Raw genomic sequence first — 17,425 nt, 5'->3', positions numbered from 1 at the left:
TTTTCTTAATTTATTTTTAGGTGACAAACAGTGGCGGATCCTCAATAGGGTCAGGGGGCCATGGCCCCCCAGCTTTTTTGAATTATTAATACATGTATAAATATGTATCTCATATTCTCGTTACAAAAAAATCAAAATCGATCTTATGGCCCCCCAAATTTTATGCTTAATTGTTTATACATCTAACTGATTTAAAGAATCCAGACCAATCTTAATAAGTTATAGACTAATAAATTAGGAAACTTAACAAAAATTAACATCAAACCCGAAAATCACTGAAAAATCAAAATCAATTGTATTTAATCAGAATGTCAATTAATTTGAAAACTAAAACCCTACAATAACCAAATAATTATTATAATTTACAACTTATTTCCTCAAAACTTTGAAAAAAATGACAAACCCTAAAAGTCACAGCCTCCACCAGAGAATGAATTCTCGAGCCTCACTAGAATTTATCACAGTCGGAGTAGTACTAACCTCCGCCGTCTGCCAAACAAAACCTTTGTTCGCTTTATTTCTGCTCTCCTTCCTTGCTGCTCACCTTCTTACACTTTCTCCATCTGCTCTCCTCCAGTCATCCGTTTGCATATCGTACCTGTCATCTCCTCAAAGCAGCTACCTCTGATGCGCTGCTCAATTTCTTCTCCACCAGTACGTTGTCTCTCTTTTTTCTCTTTATCTCACTGATAACTTTTAGGTGAATGAGGTTTTGAAGATAGAAATTTTGAAAAAGTTATTAAAGTCTTAAAAAGTGGGTGAAAGCTTTTTTTCCCTTTTAACTATTCATTATTGTTTTACCAAATGAAACATATTAATGGGTATTTTGCTTTAAAAAATCGAAGGTATCTACATATTAAAATGAGGTGAATAATTTGTTAGTTAAAACTTAAAAAAATATTTATTCATTATTATTTTATTTTAATAATGTTTAATTGTTAATTAATTTGTTATTTGTTAACTATCAGTAAATTATATATATATATATATATATATATATATATATATATATATATATATATATATATATATATATATATATATATATTTGTGAAACAATGTAAATAAAGAAAAAAATAACTATTTAAAAAATGTTTGTTCAATTATTTTTAGTGTTACTTTATTGTTTCTATATATTAGTTAATTTTTTTATGCAATGAACATTGACATGAAATAACAACCAAGTATTATTGTGTTTAAAAATCATGCTAAGTACTCAAATTTCCGAAAACCATTGTCGATTGTTTTTGTTTTCGGCCCCCTAGTTTTCGTGTCTGTGTTCCGCCCCTCCCCGGGTGACAAATAATAAAAATTTATTATTCACTCTAAATCTTTTACAAGAGAACATTAATTTGTTTATTTCTAGCACACCATTTTCAATATACTTCTACTCATGCAAGTGATAAATCAACTGATTGTACTTTTTTTTTTTGAAAAAACGAAACCTTAGCAATAAGCTAGAGGAAAAACAGAAAACGTTACAAATTGTTTAACGGATATTGCATCCGGTCCACCCATTTAAAAGTATGTTTAGTAAATCTATTGCTAACCCAAAGAAACGAAACCTCCCTGATGGAATCAAAAATTGTATCTTATCGCATCTTACCATCTCCAAAAACTTTGTTGTTATGAAACCTCCATATGTACCAAGCTAAAGTAGCAACAACCGCGTAAATAACATTGTTCTTATTTTGTGCTACTCTTTAGAGCATCCACCTGTTCCAATAAATTCATAATAAAATCCAACCGATTAAAACTAACATCAAACAATTTGAAAACCGCATTCCAAGTCCTAGCTGCCACCTCACAACGAATGAATAAGTGTTCATGCTGCTCCACCTCTAAATGAAAAATAGGGCAAAGCAAGGAATGGACATGAATATTAATAAAAGGTAGAATTTTTTTGTTAATCCATCTTCTTGTTTCGGCAACAATAAACTCCCCATCAGAAGCTAGATTCCAAATCCACCTATCCTTGCGATCTGATAAAGAAACATCATATATAACATCCATTAACATCTTTTATTGAGCACTCTCTTCTCCTCCCATAACTTCTCTCTGCCAATGTCAATTCCAGCCGTCAATAGTTTTTTTATCAACAATCATACAATCACGGTTCATCTCTAGCTGAAAAAGTCGAGGAAGATAAGTAGACAGTGGTTGTTCTCCATTCCAAATATCCTTCCATAATTTTACATGCCTCTCGTTTTCTAGTTTTCTTTGTAGAACCGAAGGATGCAAAAGATTTTTTTTCATGAAGCTCGTTATTCGAAGAAATGATCCTAGCCCATGGACCCATTCCTTTCCTTCTATCCAACTCCAAACTGAGGCCACCTTTCTCCACATATATCACTTTTATAATTATCTCCCATAAAGCTTGTTCGTTGTTAAAAAAAATGTCATCTTCACTTTTACAATAATGTAAAATTAAGAGAAGTTAGACTTCCTGTATCAAGGCCTCCTTGAGATTTTGCAGCTAAAACAAGATCCCACTTCATCCAAGACAATTTACGATGGTTCTCATCGCCACCCCAAAAATAATTAGCACATAAAGATTCAACTTGTTTGGCAACTACAACCGACATAAAAAACAATGATAAGTAGTAAGTACCTAAAGATCCCAATATTGATTTAATCAGTATAGTCCTTCCACATATCGAGAAAGTATTAACCTTCCATCTATTCAATTTCTTTTTGAACTTCTCTATTATCGTTTTCCAAGAGGCAACTCTAGACATATTCTGACCAACTGGAAGATCCAAATACATAAAGGGTAGTTTATCCGGTTTGCAACCAACCATACGAGCAAACTCCACAACATTATCCCAAGGAGCTCCAATGCCATAAATACTCAATTTTTGGAGATTAATCGTAAATCCTGAGACAAGATAATAACACTGAAGAATATACACCATATTAATCAAATTATCTTTCTCCCAATCACCAAAAATGATAACATCATCAGCATAACACAAATGAAAAAGATGGAAATCATTGCGCCCTACCTTGACACCTTTAAACTCGTCTTCATCAATATCATCCTCAATAGCGACGTGCAATCATTCCTTAATCAAAATAAAAAGAAATATGAAAAGAGGATCGCCTTGTGTAATACCTCTTTTAATTTGGAATTCCTCTGACGGACTGCCATTAATCAGAACATAAGTTCTAGCATAAATCAAGCAAGCTCTTATCCACGAATGCAATTTATTATTACGAATATCTCCAAGATCACAAAATAAAGCTTATACATGTATAGTCTTAGCTGTCATCTAAATGTACATAGGCTGTCATATTAGTATTAATGCTTTCCTGTAATAGCTCTTCAATTAGCTCATTTCCATGTATGTATTATTGGCTATAAAAGCCACTGTAAAGATCAATAATAAATACGTATTTCCAGTATCACCAATACCTTCATATGGTATCAGAGCCTACCAAAGCTCCCCTGAGCAACTCTCGTTCCTTCTTCTAAACCCTTAAAATCACTCATAAATCAACAATGGCTGCAACTATTCAATTGACTGCCGCCACCCACTTTCCTATCAAACTCACTTCTGTCAATTTTCCTGTTTGGCGCAAACAAGTTGAATCTACCCTCATCGGACTACAACTGGAAACATTCATAGATGGCAGTCAAGAACCACCAAAGAAACAAATTGAAGACAAATATGGAAAGAAGACAAACCCAGAATACTTACCTTGGTTTCGACAAGACCAAATCCTCATCAGTGCACTCCTTGGAAGTTGCTCTGAATCAATTCAACCACTCATCTCTTCTGCCAGCACTGCTAGAGAAGCCTGGGTAAGACTAAATTCAAGCTATGCTAGCGCCTCAAGGTCACGAATTATTTCCTTAAAATCTAGATTGGTGAAGAACCCCAAATGAAATCGATCAATCACTGATTTTCTTCAAGATATGCGGTCTATTGCTGATGACCTAGCCCTAGCCCAAAACCCAATTTCTGAAGAAGATCTCATGGTGCATATCTTGTCCCAACTAGGCGATGAATATGTCAATATTGTCACAGCCATCAAAGTAAGAGAAACCGCTCTCTCCTACTCTGAATTGTTTGAGAAGCTAATCGATTTTGAAAGAGGACTCAACGAAACTTCACAAAGTCCGACATCCTCCCTGATCACCGCCAACTACACTTCTCGACAACCAGGTCGCCAATATACACAGGGCCCACCTCAATGTACCCAAAAACCTAATCTCAATACCCAGCAACGAGGCCCAAATCGTCCTCCATGGGCTAACTCTCAATCCAACAACAATCGCCAAAACCCAAACCACAGCTCCACTTACTGCCACTATTGCAATATCCCAGGTCATCCAACAAAAGAATGCCGCAAGCTATCCAGGTTCCTTCGTGAAAACAACATCTCAATCACTGCCAACCCAACACCACTCCCTGTTGCAAACGTGACCACCGCAGGCCCCACCACATCGCAACCTACCTAGTTGTTTGACACAGGAGCCTCCAACCATGTCACTTTTGACCCCTCAAATCTTCACTCTGTCTTTGAATACGGGGGACCTGATGAAATTCAACTAGGAGACGGTACATCACTACCAATTTCACACATTGGCTCAACACACATAAAAACACCATTTACACCTCTCTCTTTACCTGATATTTTGTGTGTTCCAAACTTAAAAAGAAACCTTATTTCTGTTGCTAAACTATGTAAAACTAACATGGTTTTTGTTGAATTTTTCTCCTCTCATTTTATTGTGAAGGATCTTCGCACGGGGGCATGTCTACTACGGGGGGAGAACATTGATGATGTCTATCACACCACCATCTCATCCTTACATCAACTAAACTTCATCACTACCAAAAAGTCGCTTGATTAGCATCACAAGCTAGGCCATCCATCCATTAAAGTCTTCAAAACCATTGCTGCCAGCCTAGGTCTTAATTCTAAAATAATGTTGAACTCCAATGTTCATTGTTCTTCCTGTGCGGTTAATAAAAGTCATAAATTGCCCTTTGGGCCAAATTCTTTTGTTGCCACCAAACCTTTACAGCTAATTTACTCAGATGTATGGGGTCCAGTTAAACAATCCATTGATCACTTCACTTATTATGTCATATTTGTTGACTTCTATTCCAAATATGTCTGGCTTTACCCAATGCAACACAAATATGATGTTGCTAAATTATTCCCTCAATTCAAAATCTTAGTTGAAAAATTCTTCAATCAACAGATTGTATCCCTTTTCACAGACAATGGAGGAGAGTACATTGGCTTACTCCCTTTGTTACAATCTCATGGAATATCCCATTACACAACCCCACCACATACGCCTGAACAGAACGGGATAGCCGAAAGGCGTCATCGACACGTAGTTGAAACGGGTTTGTCCCTGCTCCACTATGCTAAACTTCCACTGGAATACTGGTCCCATGCTTTTGAAACCGCAGTCTACCTCATAAATCGTCTATCTACACCTACCCTTGCAAACAAAAGTCCATATCAGCTTCTCTTCAATCAAACTCCATCCTACTCCAAACTAAAGCCATTTGACTGCCTCTGTTACCCATGGCTCAAACCATATACCACCTCCAAACTTCAACCTCGCTCCTCACCATGTCTATTTATTGGCTACTCCACTTCTAAATCTGCATACAAATGTCTCGACCTTACCACCAACCGCCTCTATCACTCTCGTCATGTGCAATTCATCGAAGACAACTTCCCATTTCATGAGCATTCACACTCCTACACCTTGCCCACAGCTCACGAATTCCATCCAGGTTCAACAATTCCCTCTCCAGTCTCAACCACCTCATCCTCTACCCCAACGACTATCCCTATCCTACCTCAACCACAAACATCCTCCATCACAGATCCATCACTCTCTCCTACAAATCACCCTCAATCACCACCTATCACCACCACACATCCTACTGACCAACACTCTACCCCCTCCCCAAATCACATCTCACCTAATTCTCCCTTCCCTAATTCACCTCCACCCATACTTACATACTCTCGCCGGCCACGCCACCCATCTGCTCCTTCCCCATCCACTCCCTCTCTTACAACAACATCTGAATCGCCTCCACTCACACCAAACATATCCCCAATTTCCCCACCTTCACCACCACCTACAAAAAGAAGCCACAAACCCAACACAAAATACTTCAACTCTAACTTTATCAACACTACCACTCTTCACCCTCTTCCTCCAACTATTAAACCCACCACTCCCAACCAAGCCATGAAAGACCCTAGGTGGCGTGCAGCCATGGATCACGAATTCAATGCACTCATGCAAAACGGAACTTGGGAGCTTGTTCCTCCCAACACTCAACAACCAATCGGTTGTAAATGGGTCTTCCGTGTCAAACGAAACCCATATGGTTCCATTCAAAAATACAAAGCCCGACTTGTTGCAAATGGATTTCTCCAACAATTTGGAAAAGACTACTTTGAAACCTTCAGTCCTGTTACTAAACCTGTCACCATTCGTACCATCCTCTCAATTGCTCTCTCCCAGAACTGGCAACAACGACAGCTGGATGTCAATAATGCCTTCCTACATGGCACTCTCCATGAACAAGTCTTCATGACTCAACCGCCTGGCTTTGTGCATCCTCAATTTCCAAATCATATATGCAAGCTACGGAAATCTCTCTATGGGCTTAAACAAGCCCCACGAGCATGGTACATGGAACTTACCCAATTTCTGCTTAATTCTGGTTTTCGCAAATCAATGGCCGATGATTCCCTTTTCATCTACAATCACAATGGAATAACATGTTATTTCATGGTCTATGTAGACGACATTGTCCTAACTGGAAACAATCCCTCCTTTCTCACTCACTTCACTAAAACTCTTGCCACTCGATTCTCCATCAAAGACCTTGGACCTCTTCACCACTTCTTAGGTATTGAAGTCATTTCAACTCCAAATGGCCTCTTCCTCTCTCAACATCGGCATATCCAAGACCTCCTAACTCAATTTCGCATGGATGGTGCAAAAGATGTCGCTACTCCCTTAAACTCATCAATTGTTCCACACCCGTCGATGGCTCCCCAACCGTTGATCCAACACCTTACCGGAAACTTGTGGGCTCCCTACAATACCTTGCGTTTACTAGACCTGACATATCCTTTGCGGTCAATCGTCTCTCTCAATTTATGCATTCACCCACACAGACCCATTGGCAAGCGTTAAAAAGAGTCCTTCGCTACCTTAAAGGTACCATTCATCATGGTCTATTTCTAAACAAAGGATCTAATCTCGATCTTAAAGCCTTCTCAGATTCTGATTGGGGAGGTGTAACTAATGGTGGTCGATCTACGACAACATAAATTATATATCTTGGAACCAACATCATCTCTTGGCGTTCAGCACGTCAAAAATCGGTCTCCCGTTCGTCAACCGAGGCTGAGTACAAGGCATTAGCTAATGCTGCTGCTGAAGTCACATGGGTTCAACATCTGTTACACGATCTTGGTCTAAAATCCACTGCACCACCTACCTTGATTTGTGACAACACTGGTGCCACGTATGTATGCGCCAATCCAGTATATCACTCCCGGATGAAGCATGTTGCCTTAGACTACCATTTTGTACGTGAACGGGTATAAGATGGCTCGTTACGTGTTCTACATATCAACTCCTCCGATCAGCTTGCTGATGCTCTCACCAAGCCTTTGGGATGCACGGTCTTTCTATCTCTTCGTTCCAAGATTGGAGTCTTCGATGGATCCTCCATCTTGCGGGGGCGTATTATGAATATCTCCAAGATCACAAAATAAAGCTTATACATGTATGTGACATCCCCATTTTCACGGCCAGAAAAGACCGATTTGTTTATGCTTTGTTTTAAAATCAGAGTAATCGTTTACAGAAAACAGTTGCGGAATTTGTTCCCAAAACAAAATGTGATAAGAATTTTTCAAAGCATTTCTTTAAAGAAATGTATTTTCATTAAATAACAAAATCTCGGGATGTCATGTTCCGATACAGACCAAAAGCATAAACAGTATAAATTAGACCTTACAACAGTTATTTATAACTACTGATCTATAATCCAAAATCTCTCGTGAAGTCCACCAACTTATACTCTTGTGCCATTACCTATAATGCAAAGAAAACTGAGTGGGTCAGGCTTGGGAGCCTGGTGAGCATATAGGGTTTTCAACCCACAATAATATAATTATTATATTTAATCATCAAACAATCAACCCAATTACCCATCCCCATTATCTTCTTTATTTCTTAAGGTTTTACCCTAAGAATCAACTATCCTTTATTCATTCGTTCCTAAGGATTGACCTAAGGAATTGGCACGAAGTCCATTGCTGCCAAAGTTTATCTATCAGGTACTAAATCCATAGCTATCAGGCGCTAACTCCATAGTCACCAAGGTTCACTTAACAATAGGCGCTAACTTCATAGTCACCAAGGTTTACTTAACAGTAGGCGCTAACTCCATAGTCACCAAGGTTTACTTAACAGTAGGCGCTAACTCCATAATCACCAAGGTTTACTTAACAGTAGGCGCTAACTCCATAGTCACCAAGGTTTACTTATACCATCTTCCATCACACACCAACTATCCCATCTACCCATGTTCTACCCAACATTTTCGTAGATATAAATACTTACATAGTTTAAATCATTTAACACTTATATAAAACATCAATTTCCACACCCGACAAACAATATATAACACCTAGCACGTATCTCATAGAGAATAAATCATATCTATGAGTTAGAAGAAAGTGAATATGCATTCTCACATATAAACAACAATATGTACACATAACACGTATTTCATATCAAATACTTCATAATTATGTGATAGAAGAAAGTGACTATACACTCACACAAAACATATACTTAATACATTCAAACAATACTTGTATTAAAATCGTGTTTGTGAAAGGGACTATACACTCACTTGTTAAGAAGACGATTGGACAGTACTTCGGCTCTAAAAATAATATTCTTCGATGAAATCGGGATGTTTTCTCAAAAACCGGGCTTCACGCGGGCAGAGTTTCGGCTCGAAAACTCTTTTACTCGAGATCTTCGTGGCGCCGGGACTTGCTTCAGGTGTCGATATGTAACCGGGGTGTCGGGGCAGTGTAGAGGAGCTTAAAGATGAAAAAAAGTAGGAGAGAGGTTAGAAAATGGCAACCAAATCCGGAGAGCTTCGATTCCTATTTATAGGCTGAAAAATCACATTCACGTCGTGAATCAGGTATATTCACGTCGTGACTTTTGATCCTGGTCATCCCCTAGGCTTGCCGTGTGTCTTCTAGGCTCGAAAGGTGTCGTTCACTGAGTTCACGTCGTGAACACAGTCAGGTCTCGAAGTTTGTGCTCCGAACTTCATAAATTCATATCTTTCGCATACGAACTCCGTTTTTGACGTTCTTTATATCCACGCGTAGGTGAAATTATGCTCTACAACTTTCGTTTAGACTCCATCGGCTAATTTTGACTTTATTTTTAATATTATATTTTTTAAAAGGTCGGGACAGGAAAAGTCCGTTAAAAATTCATAACTTCTTCATCCGACGTCCGTTTTCGTCTGTCTTTTTACCGTTGAACTACTATCAACAAGATCTTAGATTCTCATTTAGATTGTTTCGGCTAAAAATCACTCGATCTAAATTTCGAGTTTTTAGCTGTCTACTGCAATACCGAAACTTAGAAAAATCATAACTTCCTCATATGAAGTCAGATTTAGACGTTCTTTTTATGCACACTCTCGGTTTAACGAACTCTACAACTTTAGTTTAGATCACTAAAGCTAAAAATCATTCTATCGTAAATTCACTATTTTCGTCATGTAGTGTCGTGCCGGTTCTGTCGCGAAACTTCGACAGGTCATAACTCCTTCGTTATAACTCGGATTTCGACATTCTTTATATATCCGGAATCCTTGTAACATATACTACAACTTTTATTAAGACTATTCATTCTAAATAATCTTCTATCAAAAAGTCGTTTTCGACACTTATTGTCTCTTAATTGACTAGCCCTGATCTACGGGCGTTACAATTATCTCCCCCTTAGGATGATTACGTCCCGGAATCATCAACAAAATAGGTCTGGTATAATGATTCCTTACGTCATCTTTCCATCCTAAGTAATAACCGTAATCTATGTGTTTCTTCGAACGAGTATCTAGCTTTTGGACTTCTCGATCGCAGGTAGTGCTCAATCTTGCATCTGCTCTTCGTACTATGTTGGACGCTCAATCGTAATCTTCGAGTTACAAAATAAATCCTTATTGAGGACTCCTTCTTCTTCTTAGGATAAGTACTTTCCTTTATCTATTGTAACAGACCGATGGGTTATGCTCTAACGATCTCTCATCGTATGATGCAACGCTTAGACTCAAGTCTCTTAGAGTCAAATTCCAGAATGGAATATACCTTCCTTCATATTCTAATGTGATATAATCCCCAAATTTCTCGGCCAGAAAAGACCGATTTGTTTATGCTTTATTTGAAAATCGGAGTATATCTTTAAAGAAATATATTGCGGAATTTGTTCCCAGAAAACATGATAAATATATTATCAAAGCATTTCCGAAGAAATGTATTTTGTTCATATTAAAACTTTGGGATGTCATTGTCAATACAAAAACATAAGCATAAACAAAACTTACATTCATTTACACTAGTGATCTACTTCTCTTTTAATCTCTCAGTGTAAAGCAACTTCGTATCGATACCTGTGATACAAATAAACTGAGTGGGTCAGGCTTGGGAGCCTGGTGAGCATATATGGTTTTCAACCCACAATAATATAATTATTATATTTAATCATCAAACAATCAACCCAATTACCCATCCCCATTATCTTCTTCATTTCATAAGGTTTTACCCTAAGAATCAACTATCCTTTATTCATTCGTTCCTAAGGATTGACCTAAGGAATTGGCACGAAGTCCATTGCTGCCAAAGTTTATCTATCAGGTACTAAATCCATAGCTATCAGGCGCTAACTCCATAGTCACCAAGGTTCACTTAACAGTAGGCGCTAACTCCATAGCTACCAAGGTTTACTTAACAGTAAGCGCTAACTCCATAGTCACCAAGGTTTACTTAACAGTAGGCGCTAACTCCATAGTCACCAAGGTTTACTTAACAGTAGGCGCTAACTCCATAGTCACCAAGGTTTACTTATACCATCTTCCATCACACACCAACTATCCCATCTACCCATGTTCTACCCAACATTTTCGTAGATATAAATACTTACATAGTTTAAATCATTTAACACTTATATAAAACATCAATTTCCACGCCCATCTCAAATAGACAAACAATATATAACACCTAGCACGTATCTCATAGAGAATAAATCATATCTATGAGTTAGAAGAAAGTGAATATGCATTCTCACATATAAACAACAATATGTACACATAACACGTATTTCATATCAAATACTTCATAATTATGTGATAGAAGAAAGTGACTATACACTCACACAAAACATATACTTAATACATTCAAACAATACTTGTATTAAAATCGTGTTTGTGAAAGGGACTATACACTCACTTGTTAAGAAGACGATTGGACAGTACTTCGGCTCTAAAAATAATATTCTTCGATGAAACCGAGATGTTTTCTAAAAAACCGGGCTTCACGCGGGCAGAGTTTCGGCTCGAAAACTCTTTTTCTCGAGATCTTCGGGGCGTCGGGACTTGCTTCGGGTGTCGATATGTAACCGGGGTGTCGGTGCAGTGTAGAGGGGATTAAAGATGAAAAAAAGTAGGAGAGAGGTTAGAAAATGGCAACCAAATCCGGAGAGCTTCGATTCCTATTTATAGGCTGAAAAATCAAATTCACGTCGTGAACCAGGTATATTCACGTCGTGACTTTTGATCCTGGTCATCCCCTAGGCTTGCCGTGTGTCTTCTAGGCTCGAAAGGTGTCGTTCACTGAGTTCACGTCGTGAACACTGTGTTCACGTCGTGAACGCAGTCAGGTCTCGAAGTTTGTGCTCCGAACTTCATAAATTCATATCTTTCGCATACGAACTCCGTTTTTTACGTTCTTTATATCCACACGTAGGTGAAATTATGATCTACAGCTTTCTTTTAGACTCCATCGGCTAATTTTGACTTTATTTTTAATATTATATTTTTAACGTGTCGGGACAGGAAAAGTCCGTTAAAAATTCATAACTTCTTCATCCGACGTCCGTTTTCGTCTGTCTTTTTACCGTTGAACTACTATCAACAAGATCTTCGATTCTCGTTTAGATTTTTTTGGCTAAAAATCACTCGATCTAAATTTCGAGTTTTTAGATGTCTACTGCAATACTGAAACTTAGAAAAATCATAACTTCCTCATATGAAGTCAGATTTAGACGTTCTTTTTATGCACACTCTCGGTTTAACGAACTCTACGACTTTAGTTTAGATCACTAAAGCTAAAAATCATTCTATCGTAAATTCACTATTTTCGTCACGTAGTGTCGTGTCGGTTCTGTCGCGAAACTTCGACAGGTCATAACTCCTTCGTTATAACTCGGATTTCGGCATTCTTTATATATCCGGAATCCTTGTAACATATACTACAACTTTTATTAAGACTATTCATTCTAAATAATTTTCTATCAAAAAGTCGTTTTCGACACTTATTGTCTCTTAATTGACTAGCCCTGATCTACGGGCGTTACAATGTATAGTCTTAGCTGTCATCTAAATGTACATAGACTGTCATATTAGTATTAATGCTTTCCTGTAATAGCTCCTCAATTAGCTCCTTTCCATGTATGTATTATTTGCTATAAAAGCCACTGTAAAGATCAATAATAAATACGCATTCCCAGTATCACCGATACCTTCATATTTATCTCCATAATGCATGAATTGCATAACTTTGTCCAAATACTTCCAACTTACTGAGTCATAAGCTTTATCAAAATCAATCATTAAAACCATCATCTTCTTTCTATTCTTCTTATATCACTCAACGACCTCATTCACCATCGAAGGTCCATCAAGAATTTGCCGATACTTCACAAAAGCAGTTTGCTCAATGTTAACAATCGATCCAATCACCGTAGCAAGGGGAATATCAAGTGTTTTTTCTATTATTTTATATTGAAGACCAACAAGGCTAATGAGTCTAAAATCATTAATTAGAACCGGGATAGTAATCTTTGGTATCAGAGTTATGAACGACGAATTACATCGAGAAGGGATTCGAGAATTTTCGAAAAAAAAACTCCATCACGAAATTAAAGATATCATTTTTTAGAACTTCCTAAAGCTTCTTAACAAAAGCAAAAGTAAACCCGTCGGGTCCTGGGGCTTTGTCACTTCCACACTCCCAAACTGCAATTTTTGTTTCCTCCAATGTACATGGCATCTTGAGATAAATTACCATAGCCTTAGAGAGTTCTTTATAACGATTACTTCTATGTGTGGAAGTTATAGTGTTAGTTTTCAAAAATTTCTCTTTATAATGCAGAAAAAAAAAATTCTTTTTTAAACGAAGTTGGTTCCGAAATCCATTCACCATCGACTTTCCTGTCACAGTAAGCTCCCTTTTCCTTTTATTTAACATGCCATGATAATATTTTGAATTTTCATCACCTTCTATACTCCATTTTATTTTTGCTTTTTGAGAAATATCAATCATTTCTTTTTTCTCTAACTGAAACATCTGATATTAAGTGGAACTCCTTTCATTTACAATCAATTCTGAAGCATTTCCTTCATCAATTATCTTGTCTAGTTCCTGCAAGCATTTCAAGCACACATTTTTCACAACCCTTCTTTTTTCTTTTTCCTTCCCCCACCAAAGTTTCAAAATCGAATTCATGTTTTTCAATTTATTTTTGAACCTTATACTTCTCCCACCTGTGAATTACACCAGTTCTTTTAGATTAACTTGCCAAAACCCTCTTCTTGCATCCATGAATTAAAGAATTTAAAAGATCTTGGGCCATAATCCTTCACTACCTGTTTTAACATAATTAGGCGATGATATGAAATTGTCAAATCCAAAGCTATAGCATGAATATCTAGAACTTGATTCATCACTACTTATGAAACTAGAAAATGGTGTAGTTTAATAAGTTTTGCTCCATTTAAACTAACCCATGTGAAAGAATACCCTACCATAGGAACATCAATTAGATCATTTTCCCAAATAAAGTTATTAAAATCATCCACAACTCTTTGAGAGAAAGCACACTCATATCTCTCAAACTCCAACCTGACTGTATTAAAGTCACCAAAAATAAAATACGTACCCTTATTCCTTTCCATGAATTGATTTAAATACTCCCAAAGGGACCTTTTCCTATTTTCCTCCTGTGGTGCATACACATTAACCATAAAGCATGCGAAATTTGGAAAGGACCAGACCCCCTCAATAATGAGAATATTTTCACTACTAACAATTCTCTTTTTGAAAACACCCCTGGGTCCCATATAGAAATAATGCCACCTAAGAACCCACGTGCACTACAACTAGCAAATCGTAATATAAATTACCCCATAAGCTCCTTATATGAAACCAATCAATAATGCTTACACATGTTTCTTATATACCAAGAAAAGAGTAAGCCATGCTGCAACAAATACTTGATATATGCCCCCCTTCTCATTGTTCATAATACTAAAAGCGTTCAATGATAAAATATTCATTTATCACCAGTATCCACACCCATCTGTGACATAATCAATTCCATGTTGTCTTTTACATTATTCATTTCGTATCCCAATTTTGTACCAAGATCAATAAACTTTTTAATCGTTTACTATATTGTCGTGTCAAACATTTGTTTATTATTTTTCCCATGATTCATACAACCACTTCTACATCTTGATCTAGAAATTGTTGAATAAGAGGCTGCTCTCCCATTATCTGGAGAAACCCCATCTCCTCCATTCATTTGAAAATTTTCAAAACCATGAGGTCTTGAAAAACTAAAATATTATGCAAAATCCCAAACTATGAAGGTAAAAATTTCATTTTTAAAACAACCAAAACACTCATTTATCATTTACTCAAACACTTAAAAGTGTTTTACAATAAAAACAGTTATCAGAGTACAGTTCCAAAATAGTCATAATGCGGAAACATGGTGGATGCACTGCGATCAAGTCGGGCTCTTCCTTTTGAAAACCGAAGTACCTTAAACATAAATTGAAAACCGTAAGCACAAAGCTTAGTGAGTTCCCCAAACTACCACATACCATACATACACAAATAAACACATAATGGGCCCCGCCCGACATTGGACCCCGCCTGGCATATAGATCTGTCAGTCATCAGGCCCCGCTTGGCATCGGGCCCTGCTCAGTATACATATAAACATATAAACACATAAACATATAACACACAACACATGTCATCATCACAAGATATATAACATACATACTAATCATCGGGGTCCCGCCTGGCATCGGGTCGTACCCGGTAATCATAAAACACATACAAATAACCAACATACAATATACTCATCAGGCCCTGCCCGGCATCGAGCCCCGCTCGGTAAACATGAAACTCATAACACATGCAAGAGTCATGCAGATAACTGGCATACTAACATAGCATAAATATGGGCCGGCATTGGTGTCTTCGACCCGCAAAACACAATGAGGAAACTGGACCTCCCGTAACCAAAACTGACACTTCGAGAACTTGGCATATAGCCGCTCCGACCTTAAAACTCCCAGAAGATCTCGAAGGTGCTCCTCATGCTGCTCCCTGGTCTTGGAATCGACCGCGATATTATCAATGAAAACTATGACTGAACGATTGAGCATCGACTTACACACTCGATTCATCAAATCCATGAATATTTTCGGTGCATTGGTGAGCCCAAACGGCATCACCATGAACTCGTAATGACCATAACGAGTCCGAAACACGATCTTCTACACGTCCTCCTCTCTAACCCTCATATGATGATACCCTAACCTCAAATCGATCTTGGAAAAACAAGATGCACCCAATAGATAATCGAAGAGATCATCAATCTGCGGAAGTGGGTGATGGTTCTTCATCGTCAACTTGTTCAACTCCCGATAATCAATACACATGCGATGAGACCCATCCTTTTTCTTTACGAACAAGATCGATGCTCCCCAGGGCGAACTGCTCGATCTGATAAACTGCTTGCCCAACAGCTCTTGAAGCTAAAAGAACAACTCATGCATCTCTGGTGGTGCCAATCGGTACGACGCCTTAGCAATCGGGGACGCACTAGGGACCAAATCGATCCTGAACTCAACCTGCCTCTCAAGAGGCACACTGGGTAATTCCTCCAGAAACACATCAGGGAACTCCCTAAGTATAGGCAAATCCAAAACTGAAACCTCCTTCCCGACCCATGTCTCAACCACATACGCGATATAACCCTTACACATATGATGTAGATACTGACGATCCTTGGCAGCAGAACAAAAGGTTGATCCAATCCTTGTACCCTCTCCATAGATAACCAGCTCTCCCCTACTTGGGGTTCGAACTACCACCCACTACCTCTCGCAGTAAATCATTGCACCAAACCTACTCAGCCAGTCCTTCCCTACAATCACGCATACATCCCCCATGGGAATAGGGATCAGGTCAATCGAATAAGACACCACTAAAATCTCCAAGACACAACCCCACAAAATGCTCGATGCAGAAACCTCGTGTTTGTTGGCGATAGAAACCTGCAACGGATACTCCAACTCCCCCAGAGTCATATCGAAACTCCTATTGAAGACTAAGATACAAAAGACCGAATCACACCCGAGTCAAAAATCACAAAAGCAGGCAATGAGTTCACTAAGAAGGTACCTAGCAGAATCATAAATATAACCATAAAATAATTAACAAAATAATAAATCAAAACATACTAGTAACGACGTCCAGGGCCGTCCTCTCCTCCTCCGCTGTGAGCTGGAAAGCATGGTCCCGAGCCCTTGGGGGCTCCACCCTACCCTTTCGTCCATCTGTGATCCTCAATGTGGCCGGTGCTGGAGCCTACGCCCACATCACAGCAAGAAGGAGACAGTTGGCCTTCACATGGCCAACCTGATCACAATGATAAAAAAAATCTTGGTACTCATTACTAGGGTCTACTGATGACAATTCTTTGCATAATTCCCCATCTTTCCACAGTTGTGGCACCCAGAAGAAGAATACCAACAAGCACCCTCATGAACCTTGCCACACTTCCTACAAGTGCAGCCCCTCTGTCCCCCAGAATGAAAATCACCAGGTTTAAATCGCTTTGTTGCCGGTTGTGACTGAACGGGAGCCTGCCACTGCTCCCTCATCTGAATCTCCATCTCAATCTCTCGCCTCTTCGCGGAATCCTGAAGTTCGACGAGGGCACCATAACGTTGGGTGGACATGAACTACCAGATGTAGGTCTTGAGTGTACTCAAGTACCACATCATCTGAGCCTGATCTGAAG

At 38.4% G+C, this 17,425-nt stretch overlaps 2 protein-coding genes across 2 annotated transcripts; one reads left to right on the top strand and one right to left on the bottom strand.

Moving 5' to 3' along the window:
* Window positions 1-2,110: 2,110 nt before the first annotated feature.
* Window positions 2,111-2,915, bottom strand: LOC145126983 (uncharacterized). The gene is made up of 2 exons (XM_079062243.1): window positions 2,513-2,915; window positions 2,111-2,403 (listed from the first exon to the last, which is right to left on the bottom strand). Exons 1-2 carry the CDS (start codon window positions 2,913-2,915, stop codon window positions 2,111-2,113), a joined length of 696 nt encoding a protein of 231 aa, XP_078918369.1.
* Window positions 2,916-3,919: 1,004 nt separating this feature from the next.
* On the top strand, window positions 3,920-4,465 carry LOC145126982 (uncharacterized). The gene has a single exon (XM_079062242.1). It carries the CDS (start codon window positions 3,920-3,922, stop codon window positions 4,463-4,465), a length of 546 nt encoding a protein of 181 aa, XP_078918368.1.
* The last annotated feature ends 12,960 nt before the right edge of the window (window positions 4,466-17,425 follow it).

Source organism: Lactuca virosa, chromosome 7 (assembly GCF_052849685.1).
Source record: "Lactuca virosa cultivar CGN04683 chromosome 7, Lactuca_virosa_CGN04683_v6, whole genome shotgun sequence".
NCBI lineage: Eukaryota > Viridiplantae > Streptophyta > Magnoliopsida > Asterales > Asteraceae > Lactuca > Lactuca virosa.
Note: the sequence above shows the minus strand (reverse complement) of the source record. Positions and strands in the feature narration are given on the sequence as shown.